The 21,765-nt window shown below is 41.8% G+C and overlaps 1 protein-coding gene across 1 annotated transcript in view; it reads right to left on the bottom strand.

The window, feature by feature from the left end:
* The window catches only part of PKD2L2 (polycystin 2 like 2, transient receptor potential cation channel), a 37,933-nt gene extending 16,946 nt beyond the window's left edge, over window positions 1-20,987 (bottom strand). Inside the window, exons 1-10 of the mRNA XM_033927355.1 lie at window positions 20,861-20,987; window positions 18,461-18,562; window positions 16,229-16,356; window positions 12,911-13,161; window positions 12,025-12,243; window positions 9,152-9,380; window positions 7,655-7,825; window positions 5,668-5,849; window positions 3,509-3,629; window positions 1,032-1,130 (exon numbers count right to left, since the gene is read on the bottom strand). Coding sequence (XP_033783246.1) covers window positions 1,032-1,130; window positions 3,509-3,629; window positions 5,668-5,849; window positions 7,655-7,825; window positions 9,152-9,380; window positions 12,025-12,243; window positions 12,911-13,161; window positions 16,229-16,356; window positions 18,461-18,562; window positions 20,861-20,927 — 1,569 coding nt within the window. The 5' untranslated portion in view covers window positions 20,928-20,987. The remainder of the gene's footprint in view (window positions 1-1,031; window positions 1,131-3,508; window positions 3,630-5,667; window positions 5,850-7,654; window positions 7,826-9,151; window positions 9,381-12,024; window positions 12,244-12,910; window positions 13,162-16,228; window positions 16,357-18,460; window positions 18,563-20,860) is intronic.
* Window positions 20,988-21,765: the final 778 nt, after the last annotated feature.

Here is a 21,765-nt window from a genome sequence, read left to right as displayed (position 1 = left end):
ATAAACTTGAAACTTGAAACATAATGTTTAAAAAGTTTAAACAATGGTTATGTTTAAAAAATGTTTAAACAATAATTATAACTGACAGACATACAGGAACGTAAGGTAAAAAAAAAACAACACACAAAAACGGTAGAACTACAATTCAAAGAAAAAACAAAACAAAATAACAGAAAACATTAGGAGGGGGAGGGTAAAAATATAGGAGGTGAAGTAAAAAATTTGATGAACATAATTTATAGATTGAAGGCATCTTTGAATAAGAAGCTTTTTAAATTCCTTTTAAAATGGCTCAGATTGTTTTCCTCTTTTCAAGACCCGGACAAAGTGCTGGGTTTTGAAAAGCCATCCAGGGAAATCCAAACAGCTGGTAACCCTATCGAGGGGCTAAGTGCCGTTATTAGACCGCAATGGCCGGCATTTAAAAATCACCGACTGCCATGAGCTGATATTGCCTCCTATACAATCACTTCTTAATAAATTGCACCTTTGCAGTTGTTATGCACATGTTAAATCTTACAGAGGACATTTTTGGCACTTGGTTCTTGAGAACTGTTTTCTTACCTTTCTTTTAAAAAAAAAATAAATCTTTATTTGTTTTCATATCTTACAACAAGTGTATAATATTCAATCAAAAATAAATTTTACAAATCACTTGACATTCTTACTTATAATCATCAAAACATAAAAGAATCCCTCCCCACCCATTAATAATAAACCAGTTAAAACAAATATCATATATCCCAATCCCACCCTACTTATAACCATATATAATAAAAAAAAGGGGTGGTTAAGGTGTCTGATCATTAGAATATGTAATCAATGGCCCCCAAATCTTTTTAAAATTATGATAATGTCCTTGCTGTATAGCAAGCACTCTTTCCATTTTATAAATATTTTATAATAAACTTTTACTAATACTGACGGGGGTTGCCATTCAACATATTACTGGAAATTGGAAGAATTATACTAAGCTTAATTATACCTTTTGGTGGAATTCAGTCTGTCATATTTATAAAATGTTTTCTTACCTTTTTAATGAGATCACTAATCTCAAATTCATTCTTATGTACAGAAAAGTCAGCCTTCACTTGAGAGTATGTGTCATTAATAATGGCCAAGAACATATTCTGTAGGGAACAAAGAATTCAACAAAGGCTGATAAATTCAAGTATAATGACAATCCGTCTACTTGTGCTGGAACTACATATGTAAAAGGTGCCAAAACACTGGTACATCACTAATGAGCTCTTTGTGCTATTCTCTAAACGAAGCTCTGAGTCGGATGCCAATTATAGAACTGGCGCTTAAGATCTGCGCAAGGATTCCCATCAACTGAACCCTGGTGGAAATCCTCCTGCCTAAATTAGGCATGGATCGAGCATATTCTGTAACAGGGTGTGCAAATTTTTGGGACCCGCCCATATCCCTCCCATGGCCACGCCCCCTTACCAGATCCATGCATATAACTGTACGCATGTATCTTTATAGAACAGTGCACAGCGAGATGTGCATGTACACTCTAATTGGTGCTAATTAGCGCTGATAATTGATAGCACCCAATTAATCTGCACTAATTGTCTCATTAAGTAGTGTAATTGCATGCACAAGTTTGAGTGCTACTCATATAGAATTAGGGGGTAAATGTATTGAATTAGAAATAAAGCATGACAATCTCATTTCCACTTTCTCTTGATATGGCTCTGCTTTGCTCATGAGCTGTCATCATCCTTTTAACAAGGCAGTTGATTTCATCGTTACTAAGCAAGCATTCAGACCTGGGGCTTTCTTATTCTGCTCTACCTGCAAACTCTGAGGTTGAAGCAGAAAGTAACCAGGGGCTTAGCTGCACGCTTACTAAGGGTTGAACGCCAGTTGTATGCTCTAAGCCAGGGGTCTCAAAGTCCCTCCTTGAGGGCCGCAATCCAGTCTGGTTTTCAGGATTTCCCCAATGAATATGCATGAGGTCTATGTGCATGCACTGCTTTCAATGCATATTCATTGGGGAAATCCTGAAAACCCGACTGGATTGCGGCCCTCAAGGAGGGACTTTGAGATCCCTGCTCTAAGCAGTGCAGAGAGGACTTGTGTATGAGTGTTAACTCATATGGAAGACAGTCAGAAATTGGATTAAAATGGATACTGATGGCCTAATTTAGGCAGAGAGTATGCAGCCCGCTTTTGATGCAAGTACAATATGAGGGATGTTTCTCAAGGGTCCAGGGTAGTGTAGAAGGTTTTGCAAAGAGGAGTTCTTATCAGTCTTCCAAGATTTAGATTATGTAAGCCGACGGAAGCCCGTGCACATTTTAAAGGCAGACATAAGTGGCAAACAGGTGCACCTACCTGTCTGAATATAACTGAAAGTGCAGATAGGCGCTTGTTCTTTTGAACCTAAGTATGAGTATCTCAAAAATGTCATCTCAGTAAAATAAAGGCCCCTTAGATTTTGAGCCTTTTAGGGACAGAAAAATACCCACTTTATTTGAACCATGCTATTCCTATGGGCTTCTGTTAGTGCACGCTAACACGTCGGGATCCTTTTACTAAGCTGTGGGAAAAGTGCCTTAGTGCACTCTTAGGAAGGTTTGTCCCATGCACCAAGGCCAGTTGTACTGTAGCCAGAAGAAACATAGAAACATAGAAATAGACGGCAGATAAGGGCCACGGCCCATCTAGTCTGCCCACCCTAATGTCCCTCCCCTACCTTTGCCCTGTGAATAGATCCCATGTGCTGATCCCATTTGGCCTTAAAATCAGGCACGCTGCTGGCCTCAATCACCTGTAGTGAAAGACTATTCCAGCGATCAACCACCCTTTCAGTGAAAAAGAATTTCCTGGTGTCACCTCGTAGTTTCCCGCCCCTGATTTTCGACGGATGCCCTCTTGTTGTCGTGGGACCCTTGAAAAAGAAGATATCTTCCTCCGCCTCGATGCGGCCCGTAAGATACTTGAACGTCTTGATCATGTCTCCCCTCTCTCTGCGCTCCTCGAGCGAGTATAGCTGTAATAGATGCCTGATTTTCTCAATTAATTGAAATGTACTAATGTTGCCATTAGCGCTCGGCATTTTAAAACATGACTGCAGGATCACTTCCCAACGCCTATTTTGTAAGAGGTAAGGGCTCATGCGGTAATCCTGTGCTAACCAGTTTGTGTAAATTGATTAATACAGGAATGCCCACTCTCTCCCCCCCCCCCCCGCTCCCCCTCCAATAAATATTTTTTTTTAAATGTTAGCACCCCAATTAATGGGTGCAGATTGGAACTTACCTCAGGACATCTGTGCGTGTCCTGTGGTGAACCATTTTACACTGTGATAATTACGTGTTAGTACTTGCCACGGTTTAGTAAAAGGATCCTTAGTAAATATGATCTTTTGTATAGCTATCAGAAATCTTCCCAGGCATGCAAAATAACCTACTTTTCTGTTTCATAGACATTGTATTATACGTAAAAATATAAAAATTTTGATTTCTAAAATGCAAACATTGAAATCACCCCTTACCAGAAGCACAAAGAAGACAAAGAAGACAAAGGTTATGAAATAAAGAGGCCCAAGGATACGGTTGGCCTGTTCAATTTCTTCAAAGTTAAAATCTCCAAGAATGATGCGAAACTGCGTGAAACTGGAGGGGGAAAAAGTCCTGTCGTTACTGGATTGGCCGAGCTCTGTTGCAACTCTATCGGAGCTTTTCTGAAATCTAGTACACTTCTCCCTCCGTATTCACGGTTTCAGCCATCGTGGTTTCAATTATTCGCTGGCTCCTTCCCCCCGCGTGACATCAACTCGCATAGAAAATCGCCGATTCCAAGCGTTTACAGAGAAAATCGCCAATTCCCAGCGCTTTCTTCGCCGTGTTTTGCCTCTCCTTCAGGAGCAGGCCGGGTCTCCCCACCATGTGATTTGCGGTTGCGCCCTATTCACGATGGTTTTTAATAGAAAACCGCGAATAACATATGAAAAAGTTATTCATGGTTTTTCTGTATTTGCGGTTCTGTTAATCCACTATCACAGCGAATACGGCGGGAGAAGTGTACTTTGTCAGCAGATACACTTTTTAAAATTTGATACATCAATGGTAGACTCCCGTTGGCCGCGTAGGGTTCCAGTTTATGGAGAGACAGACTCCGGCATATATTTCAACTAAAGTGGAATAAAATCTGGACTTAGGGGTAAATTCTATCTATGGGGCTTTGAGCTTTATGCGCAAATTTGGGAGTGCAGCTTAATTAAATAGCCATCCAATTATGCTAATAATTGGCAACCTAACAAGCAATTATTAGCACAACATATGAATTGCCTTACTGGGTCAGACCAATGGTCTATCTAGCCCATAGCCCATCTTCACAGGGGCCAATCCAGGTCACTAGTACCTGTCAAAAACCGAAATAGTAGCAACATTCTAGAGCTGAGATTGTGATGTCATAATACTTCATTCCACCAATGCCTAAGAGCCAACCTCAGCAGTGATGTCACAATGCCTTGACAGTCCTATCATTGGCTCACATAAGACTAGCCTTACTAGGTCAGACCAATAGTCTAGCCCAGTAGCCCGTCCTCACAGTGGCCAATCCAGGTCACTAGTACCTGTTTGCACACGTTTGAGTGCTACTCGTATAGAATTTGCCAAAACCCTAAATAGTAGCAATATTCCAGGGCAAGCAGTGGATTTAACTAAAGGTTACACACACAAATTTAAGCACAGGATACCTGCCAAATCTTTACATGTGAGTTCAAAAAGGGGGGGGGGGGGAGGGCACAGAAATGGGTCATTGAGGGCATTCCCAAAATTTTTGCATGTAATTGTTGAATAAGGGGGGGTCGGAAAGGAGGAGGAGGAGGAAGGCAGAGAGGAAAATTAGAGAACTGAACTGAAAGAGGATGGAGAGGACAGGAGCCGAGTTGGGTAGGGAGTGGCGAAGAAGTGTAAAAGAACTGCTCCACAGTGGGGTGAACGCACTCAGCTAAGGCATGGACTTTTCACCCACTATTTGTGTAGGGCAGGGGTAGGCAATTCCGGTCCTCGAGAGCTGGAGCCAGGTCAGGTTTTCAGGATATCCACCATGCATATGTATGAGGTGGATTTGCATGCACCGCCTCCTTGAGATGCAAATCTATCTCATGCATATTTATTGTGGATATCCTGAAAACCTGACCTGGCTTTGGCTCTCGAGGACTGGAATTGCCTACTCCCTGGTGTAGGGCATGGTCAATAGGGAGAAATACAATATTGTTTTGAATGCCTGAGCTAAAATGAAAAGCAATGAGTTTTGGGGAGTCTAGAGTGGCTCTTAATAGAAGCACTTTAATTTTTAGGGAGTCTCTACCCTCCTCCCAACGATGACCACCATTTCTCTCTGGAGGTCAGAAGCTGGTCAACAGGTGCTTAATCGGCCACCAGTATTGCCCTTGTTTATGGCTATGACTGCAAATCGCCCCCATTCCCCATCCCACCCCACTCCACCTCAGCTTCACCCTCCCAGTCCCCCAGAGGAAACTGAAGACCTTCTAGAAGGAAGTATCAGCACTTGACATTTAGGTACGGTCCTGGCCCTATCAGAAGATGCTTAATTAAAAATGGCCAACCTATGGCAATGTTTTAAAAGTGGCTTGTAAAATTTATCATCTGGCGTTTATAATTTAAAATGATGAAATATGTATACATGCAATTTGGAAATGAAGAAAATTCATCTACTTGAGATCCAAAGATGAGGTATCCTAATTGTGCATATGAAAAAAAAATGATAAAAAACATGATGGCGAATCCAATGATGTCCTTGGCACAGCGGGACAAAGTGGAAGACAACTGGCTCATAGTCTTGTTAAAGCTTATAAATTTAAATATCTGCAAAGAAGGACACAAAAGATAGATTACATTCTTGTCCTCTGTATGTTTTTCTCTTTAAGCTCTCTTGTCCTTTTTCATGGCTTTTCCATTGCATCAATGAAAATCACAAGAGCTAAACTGTATATAAATCAGAAACTCAAAATGACATTTAACAGTCTAGACCAGTGGTTCCCAACCCTGTCCTGGAGGAACACCAGGCCAATTGGGTTTTCAGGCTAGCCCTAATGAATATGCATGAGAGAGATTTGCATATAATGGAAGTGAGAGACATGCAAATCTGATCCATGCATATTCATTAGGGCTAGCCTGAAAACCCGATTGGCCTGGTGTTCCTCCAGGACAGGGTTGGGAACCACTGGTATAGACTGCCGTGTTAAGTCCACTGCAACATCCAAAAAAGTGGAGAAAGAGAGACCTCAGAGTAAATGCAGCCACATAATTCAGCACAATCAAGTCTTGCAAAATAGGGCTTAATCACAGTCATAGGTCTCTCAAAAAACTCCACAGACAGCATATACAGTGGTACCTCGATTTGCGAGTAACCCAGTTTGCGAGACGAGCAAAATACTCGGCAAACTTTTGACTCGCAAACCGAGCACTACCCCAATAAACGAGCACTTACAGTCCAGGAAGTGCCGCTTTGGGGGAATTCCTCTTCCGTCTTCCAGCCAGCCTTCCACGTCAGGTGCCTTCCGCAGGTTGGAGGATCTCTTTCTGGGCCTGCGCGGCTGGGTGCCATCCCCCCTTGCACGTTGCGTGTAACGCGCACAGCATCATTCATCGGCATTGTGCGTGTCGTGCGCGGCGTGCGGGTGGGGCAACGCTCGGGTTGGGCCTCTCCAGCATGCAAGGGGCATCCAACATGGAGGGCTGGCCGGCGGATGGAGGAGGCATCCCTCTGAAGCGGTTCTCCAGCGGCTGGCACATTAAAGGCATCCCCCCTGAAGCGGCACTGTGGGGTTGTTCTTCATGACGGAGGAAGGAGGCGGACGGAGGAGACGGCGCTGCAGCACTCAGCCCCGACAGGTACAGACCCAGGGTTCTGGAACCAATCGTTGCTGTTGCCATTATTGTCTATGGGGAACTTTGCTTTGATAAACGAGCATTTTAGATTACGAGCATGCTCCTGGAACGGATTATGCTTGTAATCCAAGGTACCAATCAAGTTTATTCCTATGTGCATTCCGCAGCAACTCCTATTCATTGATAAAACTGGAGCCCAAACAAAGCTGAAGAGAGATATTATCAATTTATGATTTTTTGTATGGACTTTCAGACCGCAGCCGGACACCAAATGCTACCGGTTGCTAACCTCTTCGTCGGTCCAGCTTTTATTGAGTATCATTAATTTTTTATCAATTTTTCACTCTTAAATTATTCTCTTCACTTTTAATGTAAAAACAAAAGAAAGCCACTTAGCTTTATAGTGGACTATCATACGTCATTACGTCACCTCTCACGACATGCATGTTTCAAATGAAACTTTTCTTCAGGGTCGAGGGAAAACATTTGAGGGAGTACATATGTTGCATTTTGCTAACCCTGTAACTTAACTATTACCTTTAATTTTGGATTTGCCCTTATATAAAGGGGAAAACAGGTAAGGAGAGACATTACGAAGGCCTAGATTACAAACAAATTTTAATGCAAGCTGAAACAAAGGTAGAAGCCTGTTTTTTTTGCGTTCTACTTTGAGAAAATGATCATATAATCAAATCTTACTTTGGAGCAGGATCAACAAACTACTGCAATTAACGGTAAATACTGTGTATAACAATATAGCCCGAAAGTAAAAGTCGTACCTTTATCCAAGCAAAGAAGACTGTGATTGCTATCATGTTGTTGTACTGAGTTTGCCAGTAAGCGAGAAAGTGGAAATTTGCATAATGGTTGGGAGTACTTAGCAATTTTTCAATCAACAAGCTCACTTTACAAGTACGATATACATTAAAGCCAATGGAAATAAACGATATCTAAATAAAGAAAAACACAACCTCATAGAGTTCAGCTTTAGGACTACTTAGATTGAAGGAAAGGTTAATACAAAAGATATCATAATTATAAAAAGAAAGAATTTGTGGAATTCTAGAAATCAGTATAGCGGCCAAATTATTGACAAACAGCAAGCAAAAGCTTAGTTGAGGAGGGAGTAAAGTTTCTAGCAGTCCCTACAGTCAAGAAGCATGACAATTCATTGGTAGGGTAGTACTGACTGAGGGAAATTCAGGTTCTTTAAAATCCTAATTTTATAACAGGACACCTATGGGAAAAGCTAACACTGTGGTACCTCGGAATCCAAACGCCCCAGAACTCGAACGTTTTGGAATCCGAACTTTTTTTTTTGTAGTAAATTTTGGCCCAGAATCCGAACTCTGCTTTGGAATCCGAACGCCCTGCACACTGTATGTGTGTGTTTCTGCCCCAGAATCTGAATGCTGCTTTGGAATATTTGTTAATATTTTACCTTAATATCCAGTGTATTTACTGTTAAAATTTGAGTTTGTGGGACCTAGGAACGGATTCATCCAGTTTCTATTATTTTCAAAGGGAAAAAAATTGTCATGGAACTCGAACGCTTTGGAAATCGAACGTGGTTGTGGAACGGATTAAGTTCGGATTCCAAGGCATCACTGTATTCTAATTTTGTAAGCTAATACACTTTCCCCTCCCCATTCGCGATTTCTCTACTCGCAATTTCACATAATCACAATTTTTTTTGGGTGGGGGGAGGAGGAAACACCCCCCCCCATATTTTTGTCTCCCCCCCCGGCATCCCGGCCTTACCTGGTGGTCTAGCTGTTTTTCGGGGCAGGAACGATCTTCCTATGCTCCTGCCCCGTGCAGATAGCCATTAGGAAATGCCTGAGGGGAGTTCCCTTAGTCTCTCGAGAGACTACGGGAACTCCCCACAGCCATTTCTTAATGGCTATCTGCACAGGGCAGGAGCATAGGAAGATCGCTCCTGCCCCGAAAACCAGCTAGACCACCAGGTAAGGCCGGGATGCCAGGGGAAGGCGGAAGGGAGGCGGGGATGGGTCAGAGCCGGATATTCGCAGTTTTTTGCCATTTGCGGTCCGGCTCTGCCCCTATCCCCCGCGAATAACGAGGGAGAAGTTTCTTGAGTTAATATTTTACTTTCTGAAAAACATCTTTTGTGCAGGTTATTGGATTGGTGCTGCTTGACTGAAATGATGTAGTGAGATGTAATTAATGGGTTGCTAACTGCTTTTTTTCAATTAACATTATTTTTGATCTCTGACTGCAGAAACGTATGCTGAGATTAATCCAGGTGTACTCACCATCACTAGCAGTACATCTAGCAAGTTCCAGACACTTCTGAAGTAGTCCCACTTTTGTTTTTTTAATTTTATCGCTTCTTGGATCACAAATGTAAAGGTGAAAAGGCAAAATATGATTTCGCAAGAGCCAAGGAAATAATCATAGAAGGTTACATATCTGAGGAGTTTTACAGAGTGGAACTGCCAGGAAGGAATAGCGCCCCCTGTTGCAGGGAATTCAGTAGTCAACCTGGAAAACAGTCAGTACTGAAAATATAAAGCTCCATTTTTATTTTTAATATACTAGAAATTAAGATAAAACAAACAATGCATGTTAAATCCAGGGAGACTTCAGATTGGTGCTATTGTACTTTTTATTTCAGATGTCTCTGTAAATGTGTGGTCAGATACCCTGTTTCCAGAGTTAATAAGATTACTACTCTCTCATGTCTTGTATTCCTTCCAGTGATAATTGCATTGTACTCTCTTATCTCAAAGACCGAGATGGATGATATATTGAGAGAGGTACCAGGGTACGCTTCGATGAATAGCCTGAGAAAGTAGCACAAGCACCTTGAAAACAAAATGTAATTTGTTAGGTAGCCAATTTAATTCTTGCAATAAAGGCAGTGGCGCAGTAAGAGGAGAGTGGACCACTTCGGATGCCATCTTGCTGGGAGCACCAGCATCTCTCCGGCCCCCACACAACGCTCGCATCCTCCCTTTCCCCCTGTACCTCTTTAAATCTTCACCAGTGTAAGCAATTTCTCTGGCCTGCTGCTTGTGCCGGCCTGGCGCCCCTCTGAAATCACTTCCGGGTTGAGGGGCCAGGAAGTGATGTCAGAGGGAAAGCCAACACCATGAGCAGCAAGCCGGAGAAGCTGTTAGTACTGGTGAAGATTTAAAGAGATTTTATGTTTATGTTTTATGCTTTATTAAAACTTGTTCTACCGCTTAAGCATACGACAGATCCAAGCGGTTTACAATACAAATACAATGTAAAAGGAACCCCATTAATAATAGGAAAGACACAGCGAAAGACACATCACCAGTGACATGAAAAAGACATAAATTTTTTTTTTAAACTATACTAAATCAAAAAATATATTAAATCTAATCCAACATCAGGTCACAATGTCCTCTAACCACCACATTCCTGGGAGTCGTACCGCTGAGCCAAGCTCTCTCATTAAATATGGGTGATTTCTGATAAAGAAATATTCCCAAACGCCTTCCCGAAATAGAAGGTTTTTAGCATAGTCTTAAATGCCTGTATGGTTGCTTCTAATCTAATTCCACAGTTGAGGACCAACGAAGCAGAATGCTCTTTTTTTGTTAATCTTCTCCTTGTTGAATAAGGGATTATTGAAGAATGTAAATATTCCGGTTGCTGATGATAAAGAGCCTGATGAACCAAAATCAAAGTTTTTTAAATTGTATCCTCTTACAAATAGGCAACCAATGATATTTTAAATACAAATTTCTGGGGCAGGGAAGGGTGCGATTGTGGCGTGGGGGGTGCAGAAGGAGCGGGGCAGGGCGCCACCTCCCCTCGCTAGGCCACCGAATAAAGGAGTCACATGTCCAAATGTACTGCCGGCAGAGCAGCATCGGAGCATTTAAGCGATCTGGGCTACTACAGTAAAAACCTCTACCGCGACTTAGTAAAAGAGGGCCTAAGTTTGGCAGTTAAATCAGACCGTATAAAAGTCAGTCCTGTCTTTTTATGTAATGTTCTTTGTGCAGTTCAATGGCAACTATTTTGCACTTAGGAGTCCTTTTACCAAGGTGCCCTAACCGTTATCGTGCCTTAGTAAAAGGAGCCCTTGATTGCATATGAGGAACTGTAAGAAGTCTGATGAAACCAAAATCTCTCTTATTTCTGCAAATCAAAGCAGACCAATGCTGTAACCGTACTATGCAACAAGCGACTATAAATCATTTCGAAAAGAAATCAAAACCTTGCTATTTAAAAAACTTATCCAGATATCATAACTCTCCCCCTCTCTAGAAAATTGGTGACGGGACTAAATCGCGCGAGACAACGGCACGCCGACAACTGAGCGCCAAGTTGATGGCGCACTGAAGAAAAGCACTATTTTGAATCGTTAGGAGAAATTACAAGAGGAGAAGGAATTTAAGGGGGAAATTTTCTGGTTCATAGACAAAATCGCACGAGACAATGGCACGCAGACAACTGAGCGCAAGGTTGACGGCGCGCCGAAGAAAAGCACTATTTTAAAGGGTTCCGACGGGGGGTGTTGGTGGGTAACCCCCCCTATTTTACTTAACAGACATCGCGCTGGCGTTGTGGGGGGTTTGGGGGGTTGTAACCCCCCTCATTATACTTGAAACCGAACTTTTTGCCTGTTTTTTAGGGAAAAAGTTCAGTTTTAAGTATAATGTGGGGGGTTACAACCCCCCAAACCCGCCACAACGCCAGCGCGATGTCTGTTAAGTAAAATAGGGGGGGTTACCCACCAACACCCCCCGTCGGAACCCTTTAAAATAGTGCTTTTCTTCGGCGCGCCGCCAACCTTGCGCTCAGTTGTCTGCGTGCCATTGTCTGGCGCGATTTTGTCTATGAACCAGAAAATTTCCCCCTTAAATTCCTTCTCCTCTTGTAATTTCTCCTAACGATTCAACTTTGCAACCAGCCCATTCAACTGTAATTCCCCTGAAAATGTCCAGTTTTCCTCTGATGTAATCTTCAAACTTCTACCTATCTTACAATTTCTCCTCAAAGACTCAATTATGTAACCAGCCCCCAGAATTGTAAATCTCCTGGAAATGTCCAGTTATCTTCTGATGTAATCTGCCTAGAACTGCAAGGTACAGGCGGAATAGAAATCACTAATCTAATCTAATGTAATGTAGTGAAATTTGTTATTTACCTGGTAACGCCAAAGAGGTTTACATTAGCGTTATAGACAGTAAAATCAATAAATACAACTCTTGTTCCTCTAGTAAGCCAACTATTTCTTTTAAGATACTGAATTAGTGACAGGCTGTCTTCCTTCGTAAGACTTAAGATTGCAATATATCCTCCACTGCTGTAAATACCAACTTTCCCCCAGTGCCATTCATCAAGCTTTGCATTCGAATAGAGCCATCTAATGGATATAAAATGAAACAGTGAATTAAAACGAGTTTGTTTTGCAGCTAGGAATAGGACCTTTGCAATTCATTTTTAATAGCATTCTAACAAAACGAGGGTTAGCAAAACAGCAATGATGAGACATATTTAAGCATATGCGCCCTTATTCTATAAATGGCGCAAAACAATTGCACAAGGAAATTTGGCCACATGCCCAGTTTCTGCATGCAATTGAATTGAATCAACAAGCCAATTAACACCGATAATCAATTAGAAGTGCTAATTGGCTTTAATTAAAATGTATGCATGCGTTTTTAGATGCTGGAGTCCGTGTGTCATTTTTATGCTCGTTTCCAAAATGGGGGCAGGCCATGGGAAGCTCAAGGGCAGATCGGGGGGGGGGGGAGGTGGGGTTTCTTGCAATTTATGCAGGGGGATCTGTCACGCTTACCATGTCACATCATCTCTGAGCCTGTCCCTAACCTACAAGCTATTTGAGCAATGGGAACACATTTTAAGGTCCTCTTTTACAAAGGCACGCTAAGCGTTCTAGCGCGGATTTAGCACCCGCTAAATCAATGCATGCGCTAACTGCTAACGCGTCCCTAGGATAACATGCACGTGTTAAGGATGTAATAATTCATCTTATCAAATGACCACTCATGTTAAGATGCCATACTTACTCGGAAGAATTCTTAAAACGTAATGGAGCTCTTTCTTCATGTCTGAAGGAATATGAACTGAAGCACGTTTTTGTAAAATTCCGGAAATATGGATGCACGTTGCACGTATTGTTGCGGACCTTTAGCTGTCGAAGCTGTGCCACTCCTAGAACTAAGTTCTCGTAGTAGATGAAGCTTTTATTTTCAGACATTTCCTTGTCGTTGTACCAGGTATTCCAGTAAAGGCCATCCAGAAGGGGCCCTTCGGCAAACTGCAGATAGTAAAATCAGCATTGGATCCCAGGGCAATCAGTACGTGCTCTTAACTACTGGATTTTATAGGCTTAGAAAGAGTTCACACGTCAAATATTAAGGCAAGTCTGCTTATGCAAGAACGTTTGATTTGGATGGAAAGAATAAATGCATATTAAAATTGTGTTGACGTCTATAGAGACTAGAAAAAAGGGGGGTGAGGACTTGACAGTCTGGTGTAATGGTCAAAGCTACGGCCTCAGCACCCTGAGGTTGTGGGTTCCAATCCACACTGTTCCTTGAGACCATGGGCAAGTTACTTAATGCCCCCATTGCCCCAAGTACATTAGATAGATTGTGAGCCTACAGGGACAGACAGGGAAAATTGCTTGAGTACCTGAATAAATTCAAGTAAACCATTCTGAGCTCCCCTGGGAGAACAGTATAGAAAATTGAATAAATAAATAGTGTGAAAAGTTTCAGCCTCTGATAACCAGAGTTGGTATTGTGATGTCATAATGCCTCATTCCACCAATGCCTAAGAGCCAACCTCATCAGTGATGTCACAATGGTTTGATTGTCCTATACTTGGCCCATTTTTACTACATGTTGATTTCTAGAGTGGTGCAGTGGTTAAAGCTACAGTGTCGGCACCCTGAGGTTGTGGTTTCAAACCCGCACTGCTCCCTGTGACCCTGGGCAAGTCACCCAAACCCCCCATTGCCCCAGATACATCAGATAGATTGTGAGTCAACCAGGACAGACAGAGGAAAATGCTTGAGTACCTGAATAAATTCACATACACCATTCTAAGCTCCCTTGGGAGAACACCATAAAAAATGGAATAAATAAATAAAATACCCTTTTACAAAAATGAAAAAGTAGAAGGGAATGAAGGGGGGGGGGGGGAGAATGAATTAATTGCTTTGAGCTCTGTCTAGGCCACCATCACCCCTTCTCTTCCTGTTCCCTGTGTACTACTGTCTACGGTTGCTGAAGCAGGAGGCCAAGAGTTCTCTCATAACTGGCACATTTATTTCTTACATATACTTAATTAATGCCATCTGTTTCCCATGCATGCTGGACAATGAGGCTTTTACTGTTTTAAGGCTGTTTCCATTATGTGTTTAGAAGAAAACAGTTGCGAAAGTCAGCCCCTCTACTCTTTAATTTAGATAACTCAAAGATGTAGAAATATTCATTTTAATCTAATCTAATCTAATCTAATCCTTAGGTTTGTATACCGCATCATCTCCACGTTTGTAGAGCTCGACGCGGTTTACAGTAGGAGAAATAGGAAGGAACTACAACAGAGGGTTAGAGGTAGAAGTGTGAAGAAAATTTAGAGGACTTGGGATGCCAAGATATAAGAGTTTCCTTGATTCCTAAGTTGGAGGGAGACTTACATTTTTTGAGAAAAGCCAGGTTTTCAGATGTTTGCGGAAAACTTGGAGAGAGCTCAAGTTCCGAAGAGGGGAGGTAAGGTTGTTCCAGAGCTCAGTGATTTTGAAGTGGAGGGAGGTCCCTAGCTTTCCTGTGTGGGAAATGCCTTTTAGCGAGGGGAAGGATAGTTTTAATTTGTGGGAGGTTACTCCTGCAAAGAAGGGGTAATATGCTAGAGCAGGGGTCTCAAAGTCCCTCCTTGAGGGCCGCAATCCAGTCGGGTTTTCAGGATTTCCCCAATGAATATGCATTGAAAGCAGTGATGCACATAGATCTCATGCATATTCATTGGGGAAATCCTGAAAACCTGACTGGATTGCGGCCCTCAAGGAGGGACTTTGAGACCCCTGGGCTAGAGGAATGATTCGAAAAGAAGCACCTCAAATGATTACTTTCACATGGATTTGCTTTGTCACACAGTCTTGCTGGTTTGAGAAATCTACTGAATGCATTGTGGTTTTGGATTTTTTTCAGCATATTGGGCAGAGGTATGGCTTCTCTCACATGTTTTGATAGTCGTGTAGGGGCATATCAGTGGAACATTTGGGAAGCATGTACTAAACTTTAGTAAAAGGGCCCCACAGTTTGCTACTGGTTGCTATGTATATTATCTTCTTATGGTGGAGAAGCTTTGCAACATCTGTTGCTGTGGCATCATGTACAGGTTACTACAGTGGTCTCAACCCCTTTGCAGGGCCACATTTTGGTTGGCCTCAGAAAAAAATAGTTAATGTCTTATTAAAGAAATGACAATTTTGCATGAGGTAAAACTCTTTATAGTTTACAAATCTTTCCTTTTGGCTAAGTCTTAATATTAATATTGTCATTTATAGCTAAAGAGACATATGATCAAGAAACTGTTTCATTTTACTTTTGTGATTATGATAAACACACCGAGGGCCTCAAAATAGTACCAAGTGGCCGCATGTGGCCACGGGTTTGAGACCACTGGGTTACTACGACATCCTGTGGTTTTAATGTAAAATACACCCTTTGATTTCTGTTGACAGTGACATCTAATGGTTAGAAATATTATCACAACAAAGAAAAATGGGGAGACCCAATAATCCACAGTGAAAACAATCCTTAGCATTTTTTTTGCTACTTCAGCTTGTCTGCGGTGTTCTTTGATCACATGTTTAAAGACAATAGACTGTTTTCAGTCCAATTCTTTATATGTGAGGTTGCAAACCATTGGACCATTGGATTCACCGAAACACGGACTGTGTAGGGTCCGGTTGGATTTTATCACTGTATTTTTTAAATTGAATTTTCATGTTTTTATATGTCAGTGTTTAATAAATTATCTCCAGAACATCTGTATCCACAGTTTTTTGTTTTTGTTTTCATCGGTAGAAATATTATCACACCTGTTTCTGGTATTGGGTTTTTTTATGCTATTTCCTCTGTGACCTGTAAACCACGTAGACTTGTAGATTAGTGGAATGTAAACATTTTTAAAGAATGAAATAATGGAAACAAGTACAAAGAATTGAACATGAAATATTTCCAAAAGAATCTTTCCACAGGATGTAGGAAAAGATGAGCAACTGTGATCTATAATGAAGCTAAAACAGGAACTATTGATCCAGGATGCATAATAATTATGACAAATATAGCCCTCTTACATAAACAGTTCTTTACCTGCCAAAAGTCGGCCATACTTTGCACAGATTTGAAGTTAGGGCCATCTTCCACAGCGTTTTCCAGAAACAGGTGTTCAAGGATTTTATTTAAATGATACATGTTTGAGTTTACCATTCCAAAAGACACTAAAAAGAGGAAATATTAGCAAGGTCAAACTATTTAAAAAAAAAAACTGTTCTTTATTTATTTTTTTTTTTTAAACGTATGTTTATTAGCAGTGAAAGATACACCGCCCATCAGGGCAGAACAGCAAACTACAACAGGCAGTAAATATCCATAACAAACAGAAGAACAATAACGAGAAGAACAATAACGGACTTACAAGATATTTTTTGAAGCTGCGCTGCGGTAACGGCCCCGAAGCCCATAGAGATTTAAAGGGCTTTGGAGCCGTTGCCACGCGGCTTCATAAAACAGGGGTTGAAGTAAGGGGTTGTTTGAATCTAGGAAGACTTGTGTCTTAAAGATATTCTGTTAATTTTATTAATGTAACTGATGGGTTTTAAATTTTGTATATTTCTATTGGCGGTTGTGGATTGGTTTTGTTTTATTTTTTTAAATTGTAAGCCGCCTTCTTTTTAAGCGGACGGTTAATAAATAATGTAAATAAATGTAGGAAATGATGACAGATAAAGGCTATATGACCCATCCACTACCTCTTGTATGATGAATCTGTCAAATTTGTCACTTACTGACACTTATTTACTTGTAAAGCAAAATCCTCAACACTTAGCAAACGTGTGTTCCATAATATTACAGTAGGAACGTAATTACAGTGGTGAAGGGAAGGTTAGCCAGGGCTGTTGCCATGGTGATGGGAAGAAAGCGCGCAAGACACCAGCGTGCCGAAAATCGAGCGCAGACAATTCGGCACAAGACACCAGCGCGCCTCGGGAAAACTTACTTTTAAAGAGCTCCGACGTGGGGTATGGGGGGGAACACCCCACTTTACTTCATACTGTTTGCGCTGCCGTTGGGGTGTGGGGTGTGGAAAAAGTTCCGTTTTCTCTATAATGGAGGGTTCCAACCCCCCCCCAAACTTCCCCAACGGCAGCATGAACAGTATGAAGTAAAGTGGTCGGGGGGGTTTCCTAATTCACACCCCACTTCGGAGCTCTTTAAAAGTAAGTTTTTTCCGTGGCGCGCTGGTGTCTTGCACCGAATTGTCTGCGCTCGATTGTCGGTGCACTGGTGTCTCGCACGCAAATGACTATGAACCGTTGCCATCAATGGTGTAGCGAGGGTAAGGTGCGCCCCTTTCCTTCTCCCGCATCTTTTCAATTGTCCAGGCGAGAGCAACAGCAGGAACTTGCTGCTCGCGTCATGTCGGCTAAACAATCTGTCGCCGTTTCCTAGGCGTGGGACCTGGAAGTGACGTCGGAGAGAGGCGACACCGACGCGGCAAGCGAGTTCGTAATGCTGCTCAGGCAGGAAAAATGAAAGAGGTGCGAGGGAAGGGGCGCACACGCGCGGCAGAGGGGGGGGGGTCAGGAATGCTATGAGCATTGGAGCTATGACCGCCATGGCTGGCGCTACAAAAACCACGCTTTTGTAAAAGGAGGGGTAAGTTAGGCACCTATATTGGTACACCATCAAAAGTGCACCAGACTTTAGTGCACCGACAATCCCGCGGTGGCATTTGCGTGCAGGACATATGTGCGCCGCTACTCCCGCTGCTTTGAAGCCTTTCCCTTAGCGCTTTGAGCGGGGTGTGGGGGGAATCCCCACTACATTTACAAATCCTCGTGCTCCCGTTGGGGAGGGGGTTGGGGGGTGGGAACACCCCCCCCAAGTACACTGAAAACTCCCGTTCTCATTTTCGTTTTTGCTGTTTGGGAGTTTTCAATGTAGTGGGGGGGGGGTTCCCCCTCCCCCCCAATGGGAGTGTGAGGACTTGTAATTGTAGTGGGGGGTTGCTCCCCAACCCCCCCCCCCCCTCATGGCACTAATGGAAAGAGTTGAAAGCGGCAGAACTGGTGGTGCGCATATGTCCTGCATGCAAATGTCACCGCAGGATTGTTGGCGCGCCACAGTCTGGCGTGCTTTTGACGGGTTACCTTTCAGCCAGGCGTGTCGATGTAGGTACCTAACCTTAGGTGCCATTTCTAGAATTCCCCAGTAAATGTACAAATAAAAAATAAATATTTTAAGAGTGAGCCCAGACCATGGCAGATCCATAAGGTTTGTTCATGCAGCTCAGCAAGTGGCCCCTGTCATTTTCAGACTTACATATGCATGTATCTGTAAGAAATATGATGTATATTAACAATTCTTGAAGTGTAGTTTTAATTTGCAGCTCTCTGCTGTAGGTCATCCGAGGTTCCATTAGATCTAAAAGGATGCGTATCATAAAAAGAATTGAGATGTGATAACTGGCGTGATTGAACATAGAAAAATGATTTTTAACCACAAAATAGTAATAAATTGTGTTTTTATACCGCAGTACCTCTAAGTTCTATGCGGTTAACAATAATGAAAAGCTGAACGAGAACAGCGATAGTACAATAATAGCATTAAAATTCATAATCACATCCGACAAATTTATCAAAAAGATAAGTTTTAATATTTTTGCTGAAAATTTGGTAGGAATTAGATGCCATATTCAGACCACTTAGGCCCTCTTTTTGCTAAGGTGCGCTGACTGGTTAGCGTCCGCTAAATGCTAACGCGTGCACTAATTCAATTAGCGAGCGCTAATCGGTTAGTGCACCTTAATAAAAGAAGGGGTTCGTGTTTTACTCCATTTACCAGCTCTGTCAAGAAATCTTGTGTGCAAAGATACACTTACAGATCTTTGAAAAACTAACTTTGGTGGTCAAACCGAAGGCAATTTTCAGCAGAACAGCAAAAGGGCAATTCTATAAAGGGTCTTTTTACTAAAAAGCAGCCTTAGAGCTTCCTTACATGGGTCCTTCTCATGCTCTATAGCCATTTTCACAGCAGCTGGAAAATAGTCAGATTTCCATTTTCCCCAATAAATGCCCATGAGCTAATGTTGCCATAAGCGCACAGCCCTTGACAAACACGTCATTAAAAAAAATAAAAAAATATATATAAAAGACATGTTTGTCAAGGGCTGTGTGCTTATGGCAACATTAGCTCATGTATTGAATGGAAACGTACTTGAGTGTCCAGAAAAGGATACACAGATCAACAAACGATGTGGATCTCTCGATTATTACATATAATGTAAATTTAAAACAGAGGAAAAAAGACCTCAAAAAACCCCTGGAATATAATCAAACAGACCATAACCAATTAGGGTTGGTTTTCATCACTGGTCAAAAAACCCCTGTATAATTTTTAATTTTTTATGTGATATTGAATTAATTTTTATCAAATATGTGCTATATTTATATAATAATAGAATATCAAAATTTTCATATCAAAATCTCTCTTATTTGTGATTGAGCTTAAAAGAACCAGCAGCTCTAAGTAAAAATTCAATGTTGAGAAAGCACATTGCTTATAAATATCAAGCACTTATCTTAATAACCCGACGGAGGTCCCATCCGTTTCGCTCCAACGGGCTTCTTCGGGGGTATTAATAGAGCTTGTGTAATGCCGGTGCAGAATTTTTATATAAATATAGCACATATTTGATAAAAATTCATTCAATATCACATAAAAAATAAAAAATTATACAGTGATGAAAACCAACCCCAATTGGTTATGGTCTGTTTGATTATATTCCAGGGGGTTTTTGAGGTCTTTTTTCCTCTGTTTTAAATTTACATTATATGTAATAATCGAGTGATCCACAACGTTTGTTGAACATTAGCTCATGGCCATTTATTGGGGGAAATGACATGTTTGTCAATGACGTGTGTGTGTATATATATATATATATATATATATATATATATATATCCGGTGACGGGTCAAAAGCGCGGGAGGACAAAGGCACGCCGACAACTGAGCGTGGACAACTGAGCGCAGGACTTCATCGCGCCAAAGAAAAAACGTATTTAAAGGGCTCCGACGGGGGGTGTTGGTGGGGAACCCCCCCCCACTTTACTTAATAGAAATCGCGCTGGCGTTGGGGGGGGGTTGGGGGGTTGTAACCCCCCTCATTATACTGGAAACTTAACTTTTTCCCTGTTTTTTAGGGAAAAAGTTAAGTTTTCAGTATAATGTGGGGGGGTTACACCCCCCACACCCCCCCAATATGGCAGCGTGAGGCAGCGCGATCCCTATTAAGTATCTGCTGATCCCCATTGCCGACGCGTTTCGCTACTCTTTTTCAAGGCGGGGAGAAACATTGAGCAGTTAACCCTTGCGTACGCGTTGCTGCCGCTACTGAGCCAAACCATGGAATTCATTGACTATTTCTTACCTTGTACTGCTGCTTGAATAATTTTACGGCTGTAATTGTCTATTGCCTATGCTTGACTGATTGTTGCACAGTGCCTTGACTGAATGCCTTAAAATAATGTGGCAAATAAATCCTAATAAATAAACCACCGACATTTTCAAAGGGAAACTCTGTATGGGGGTTTCCCTTTGAAAATGAGCTTGTAGAACCATGTATACAACATACCTACAGACCGATGAACACTGCAGGATCTTCACAGCTTGTTCCGTTAGTGCTTAGTTTACAATAGAGCCATCTTTGCACTGTAACCTTACCGTTCGCTCTCCGGTATCCCATCAGCTGCTCTCTGGATGATGAGACGAGGCTGTCGGAACGATCCATGATAGCTTCCCTTCCGCTACAGTATCGCACTAAAGAGATTCTAGAAATGTGACAAACAATTTAGAATCTGAACGTAGGGACAGGGTCTTTGAATCTGAAGGGTGGTTATTCTGTCACCGCCAGTTCTCAAAAAGAACTTCTCCTGGTTTGTGGCTCTGGCAATGGTTAGTGAGGGTGTAAGGGGCCTAATTTTCAGTGTATTTAGTTTTTTAATTTTTTTTTTTAATGTACATACAAAGGAAAACAGGATTATCAAAACGGTACCAATATATTCATCTTGGAGCTAAGAAAACTGTGACTATGGTATTTATTTTGTTCCTGAGAACTTTTTTAAAAAAAAATAATTTATATTCTGCATGTCCTACAATTCTACGCGGATTACAAATTATTCAGGTACTCAAGCATTATCCCCTAACTGTCCTGGCGGGCTCCCAGTCCATCTAATGCACCCTGAGGCAATGGGGATTAAGTGACTTGCCCAGGGTCACAAGGAGCAGTGTGGGATTTGAACCCACAACCTCAGGGTGCCAAGGCTGTAGCTCTAAAAGCAGGGAGTAGTTCCCAGTTTAGGGTCCACCAGGAGGTCTAATATTCCATGTAACAATTAATTTGATTCACCAATTAATTTGATTCAATGACTATCTGTATGTAAATACAACCAAGATGTTGATATTCAGCAAGACTTATCCAGGTAAGTACAGCTCCTAGGGATAAATCCAGTGCCATTCCTGGTTTTTCAGCACCATTATCCAGATATTACAGGGGTCTCAAAGTCCCTCCTTGAGGGCCGCAATCCAGTCGGGTTTTCAGGATTTCCCCAATGAATATGCATGAGATC

Source organism: Geotrypetes seraphini, chromosome 18, assembly GCF_902459505.1.
Source record: "Geotrypetes seraphini chromosome 18, aGeoSer1.1, whole genome shotgun sequence".
Taxonomy (NCBI): domain Eukaryota; kingdom Metazoa; phylum Chordata; class Amphibia; order Gymnophiona; family Dermophiidae; genus Geotrypetes; species Geotrypetes seraphini.
The sequence above is the reverse complement of the archived record's forward strand: the minus strand, read 5'-3'. Positions and strand labels throughout refer to the sequence as shown.